This window comes from Nestor notabilis, unplaced genomic scaffold, assembly GCF_000696875.1.
Source record: "Nestor notabilis isolate BGI_N333 unplaced genomic scaffold, ASM69687v1 scaffold2535, whole genome shotgun sequence".
Lineage (NCBI taxonomy): Eukaryota > Metazoa > Chordata > Aves > Psittaciformes > Psittacidae > Nestor > Nestor notabilis.
Window position 1 is genome coordinate 133,453 of NW_009930453.1, and position 5,700 is coordinate 139,152.

The 5,700-nt window shown below is 45.1% G+C and overlaps 1 protein-coding gene across 1 annotated transcript in view; it reads right to left on the reverse strand.

The window, feature by feature from the left end:
- NPR3 (natriuretic peptide receptor 3) overlaps positions 1 to 1,102 on the reverse strand; it is a 33,236-nt gene extending 32,134 nt beyond the window's left edge. The window contains exon 1 of the mRNA XM_010015391.1: positions 985 to 1,102. Within this exon, the coding sequence (XP_010013693.1) occupies positions 985 to 1,099 (115 nt within the window). The 5' untranslated portion in view covers positions 1,100 to 1,102. The remainder of the gene's footprint in view (positions 1 to 984) is intronic.
- Positions 1,103 to 5,700: the final 4,598 nt, after the last annotated feature.

A 5,700-nucleotide genomic window follows, 5' to 3' on the forward strand; every position in this document is an offset into this window, starting at 1 on the left:
CGTGGGGGGGTGGGGGGGGGGGAGGTTATCATCTCTGCACCTGGAAAAGACAGTGCTCCTTTCAAAAGCCATGTTGACACTTCTACAAAATCTAGTTCCCAGGCATGAACTCGCCTCAGCTTCAGGGATTTGATGCTGTTTAAAACTGAGCAAAAAACATCAATCCAGTATTACTTTAACTGAGACAGCTGTAAGCAGCTGAGAGCAGGTTTAGTTCCTGCCACACAACCCCATGATATCAAATGTAACTGAATGTAGGGACATTTCAAAATGCAAATGTATTTAATTTACATTTTAAAGTCATGGTTTAAACTAACAAATCTGATCTTTTTTACTTAGGGATGGAATCAGCCACCTTTACCCACTCTACCCTAGTAAATCTGGACTGCCCACGTCCCATCCAGTGCTTTCCTTCCAACGCAACACTGCTGAATGCTTTTGCAGACACAGTTTCTGATCGAAAGCTGAAACAAATTAGATGTGTGATCCCCCAGCACACATATGACTTCTGGAGACCTGGGCCCTGCAGCTGCCCATGGCTCTGGCCAATGCTGGTGCCTCCTTCCAGATAGCTTCACAAACCGCAGGCCACGGGACAGCCAGGGATACCCTGTCCTGAGATGTGACAGTGACAAGCTGGGGATGGTGCAAGCTACCCAGAGCTGAGCACACACACTGCAGCATGGAGTACCCACACCTGGCCGCTATAAGCAACGTCTCCATCTGGTGCTGCCTCCCCTACAACTAAACAAGTAACACCTGTAGTGTATTTGGGACCTTGTGATCCACCAGTGGCATCTATAGCCATAAGGTCCGTTTTGCTTCCTGCAATACCAGAGCCCCAGTGGAAGATGACTGCAACAGCGGAGACAGACAGTGGAGTATTTTGGGACTCAGTGCTGCATATTCTGAGGCTAACACATCTAAAAATATTACCAGGCTTACAGAAGACTTTGCAACATACTTGGGCAGGAAAAACATTACCATATGATGAGCTGTTGAAGAGTTCAATATTGAAGAAAGCGTAGTCCCCATTGGTCATTCCTTGCCGATGAGCAGCCAGCATGATGTTCCTGATTGTGTCACCGCTGGCACACATGATTACAACTGGTGGAAGAAAATGAGGAACACAGATAAGAGGCAGTTCAAGAACTTCAGGGAACAGGCTGTTAAAGCATGAATGCTGCCAGAGACAGTGACCCCAGCTGTCCTCCCAGTATTGCAACAAACATGACAACACAGATAGCAAACAAAGCTGATTTCCCAAGCAGCTGATAGAAGACAGGTACCAAACACAGAGGTTTCCTCCTCCGTTGTCTCCTCTGAAAATTAAAAAAAGCCTGTGTGTGACACAAGTTCTCTTCACTCCTCCAACATGTGGTAAGTTCTGGCTTCAAAGTTCTTCAACTGCGTATATTTGTGGAGTCAACTGCAACCATAAGCCTCAGTTGTTACTTTTAAGCGTCATATACTTAGAAGTACTTGGTGAAGTATACAAGACAACCTGAAGATGAAGAATTAAGCTGATACAATGACATTACTGTTTTAATTCCCATTCCACTGAACAGTTCAGTGTAGAGTCATCTTACCTACACTTCAGCTACCTAAAATTTAGGTATCTGGTCTAGAATTTGTTGCTTCTCTACATTTGACAGAGAGCAGCATCTCTGCAGCTGTCTAAGGAATATCTCTCCAGAATGTGATTTTCCCTCCAGAGACTATACAATAAGCCTAGGCAAAGACCTTTGATGGGACACTTAACATTCAGAAATGGGAAAAGCGAGTGTCACTTTCTGAGTATGAAGATTAAAGGTGGTTACAAGATTGAATGCCACAGAGTCTCATTTATAATGGACCAAGAGCTAACCAGGGGCTCTGCTGCTACAACAGCACCTACAAGTCCACAGACGTGTTCCATGTGGGCACTACCATCCACTTTGTGACAACTGTGGTTGAGAAGCCTCCTTCCTAACCTGCTGGACAGGAGCGGACTACTGCCCTTCCTATCCCTTCCCTATGCAAAGGGAAAGCATGAACTCAGGTGAGGTCTTTAGCAGTGGGGAGACAGCTCGCCGACTGAGCACATTATACTATAAACTTCTTTATAGGTCCACAAGTCCATGGCTGTGAAACTACTGACATAAGAGGGAGCTGCAAAGTACCGTACCAGTGCGTGCTTTAGGGCTATATCCTACAGCAAAGTCATAAGAGACCCTGGTGGGATGATAATTCGAAACCAGCTACATGCACGTTTCCAAGAACACCGTCACGCATGGCAGGGCTCAAACGCTACAATAATGTACGCAAATATTTTGAACCCAACAATAAAACTGAATCAAAACCACATTCAGCTTTTCTGGGTAGAATTGTTTGCTGTTGTAAGAAAGGAAAAGGCCAAACAGGCCAAGTCTTTTCACACACAATGAATCTTCTCCCATTGCTTTTCTGGTTGGATGCCATCAGAGGCACAAAGCTCCAGATGCACCACTGGGGTGAGTCACGTTCGGTACATCCCCATGCTTCAGGAGAGTTATACCATGCACAGCTCTATCCTAGTGATTATAGCAGCACAATACAATAATTTCCAGAGCAACAGAGCAAGACGTTATTTCATGACCATTGTGAAGTATATTAACATGAAAGAAAAGAAGAGCAAAAAAGAATTTCTTACAATAAAATTTGGATCAAATCTTTTCCAGATGCACATCAGGAATTAATTTGTCTCACTGTTTCTAATTTCAGTATAGGTGAGAGATTTCCTTTTGAAATGTTTCCTTGCTGTACTCCGAACTCTCCCTTGACTTTGCCTTTATAATTCACATCTATCATAAAGCTGTAATCTGTACATGAAATCAAAGAGATTCCCACAACACTAGTAATAGACCTTTAGCAAAAGGAATAAAGCAAAGAGTATGTGTGTGGGGAAACCTACTTTAAAATATATTAAATCATATTTTGTAAGCCTCTAAAGGAACGTAAAGGAAGTACTATTAACTATCTGGATGTGGTTTTTAATGCAGCAGGAGAGCAAAGATTACGTATTTCAAGATTCTGAAGCAAACAAGCTATGGGCATGTCTCTCACAATCTTCAAAAAATGTAAATTACGTGTATTTAATTTGCATCTGTACCTTACTATTGTGTACATACAAATGCGTGTGTGCAAACACATACATAATGTTCTCCCTCCAGTATGATACACGTAGACCACAGTAATTCTAATAGTAATATTCTGAATTTATTGACTAGGATTATTGACTCATCCTGCAAATACTTGAGAGTTTAATTCCAGTTCTCTGCTACACGCACCCCCTGCACTACGTGCTTATGAAGAACACATTTAAGCACAGTCCACGTTCATGACCGTTATGGTAAACCTGAGCCTACAGCATCAAGTCAGCAGCATGGCTAAACAAGCCCGCAAGGCAGCTTGAACTACTAATGAAATTCATTAAAGTGGTTAACTTTTATTATCGTATTTTACATCACGATTTTGTTGTGGCTCCAAGACTTAAGTCTTCTGGAGAGGCTCCAGGGACTGAGCAGGCAACCTCTGGCAAACACTCGTGCATGGCTGAGCATGCCCCTGCCTCCCGGACCACCGAGGGTTCGGTGCAAACCCCCAGCCAGCAGCAAACTAACCCATGGGGACAGCCTCTGCCACGCATCCCCATGGGCCAGCTGGTGGGGCAGCTTCATTCTTAGCCCTGGGAGAGTTTCCTGTATTTGCCTGAATGCTCACTACCACTCAGGCATCTCAAGGAAGCCCAACCATTCAGATGGGACCACCAGCATCAATCTCTGTCAACAGAGAAGGTGCAGGGTGAGAGCCAAGGACAGTGTCAAGACAGCCCTCAAAAACTGGTGGGAAACCAACCAACCAAAAACATTCCTAGAAAGAGCTTTGGATAGTGTCTTGTTGGATAGCCCCAGTACCCTACTGGAGGACCTCCAAGGAGTCCACAGGACAAATGAAGACTTCACCTGGTCAGCTAAGCCACATGCTGCACCCTTCACATGATTCATGACTTCTAAAATATTGTGACAACCTGAAAGATGCCATGAGCAGCAGGACCACCCCTCAGGCCCAGAGGAACACTCCAGCAGAGTCCTGTGGTCAGTCTTTAAAGTCAAAAAGGCACAAGTGGAAGCTGAAGGGCCCCACAGGGCACAAGGAGGGGAAAGAAGTAAGACAGAGCACTGCTTTTGTTTGGTCATTTGCAAGTTACAAAATGATGCAAGACGAAAGGTCTCAGCTCAGCAAAGCATTTAAGCCCAGGCTGAAACCAAGCTTCTCTTTCCTGACTGTGCAGACTGAAAAGCAGTCATCAGTCATGTTCCCCAGCCACAGCTCCCTATTGCTAAGGGTGAATATGGTCTTTTCCTGCTGTAAGCATGCTGTTATGCTCTTATCATCAGGAAAGCTGAGCACAAACACACAAAAGTTACGCTGGTTAAAAAAGGAAAGCATCTTTCCACACAGAGGTTTTCTCTAGCACCTACACACATTCCCTTCTCTCCATTCAATGTATTTCCCCAAATGGCACTTACTAGGAAAGCTTTATTTTAAGCACCTGTTTCAGTGAATAGAGAATTAAAGAGCCGTAAGGTATTAGACCTCAGTTATCTCTCATACACTCCTGAGCACATCAAGGTTTTCACAGCAGCATTAACAACACCTGCAGTGCAAGGCTGCTCTGTCCACAGCCCAAGGCACCCACACCAGCTGTGACAGCCACACACAGCATCATCTTTGTCAGTCCAATTTGGATGCTATTTTAACATTCTATAACCAGGGATAAAGAAATTGCACAGAACACTTTGCACACACCTACACCTCCTTCAGGAAACAGCTAAGGACTTTCTTTAATGTGATCCTGCTGTCTGCTCCTGCTCCACACCTTTTCTTATAGTTTAGTAACTTAGAGGGGAAGCCTTTGGCTGGTAAGAGCCTCTAACAGAAAATGCCTTTTCAATTGTCCACATATCCACACACTGCTCAGCAAGACCTCACTTTAAAACCCATCTAACTACAATCTGCACATCCCAAAGCACTTTGAGAGTTTTACTACTTCAGGATGCAAAACCAGTTCATCCAGCCCACGGGTGACTCTCCAAGATCTTTTACAAGTCATTTATCTCCCCATTTATCTCATGGTGTTTTGCTAACAGCTGGTGGCAATATTACTGCACACACTCAGGGTTTCACATCCATGCATTGTCCGAAATGACCACTTTCTCTAAATGCATTTGTTATTTCTGAGGTACTCAACAGGGCTTCCAAAGGCAGGAGCAGGGAAAAGGATCCCTGCTGCGAGACACAGCAGGGGGAGAAGAAAACATCTTTGCTTAGACTTTGAACTTAGAGAGAGTGACTGCGCTAATCTCAGAGAGTAAGTGACAGATTCGCTGCTCTGCAGATGCGGGCAATTTTGGATAACTCAGACCACTGGCAGAAAGCTTACGTCTTACCATGCCACAGAACCCTCCCATTGCAGACCCTGAGGGTAAGCTTCACCCTCCACCGTGGGGGGCAAAGCTCTAATAGACTTCTGTGGGCACGGCTTTCGCTCAGGGCAGCTGGTCCCTGTCCTTCGGGGGATGCCAGGCCCAGCACCACAGTGAGCCTCCCCAGTGCCACAGGATTTTCTCTCCCTGGTGCTCCCAGCACCCATCCCTGACCCCATCCACCTCCGCGGAG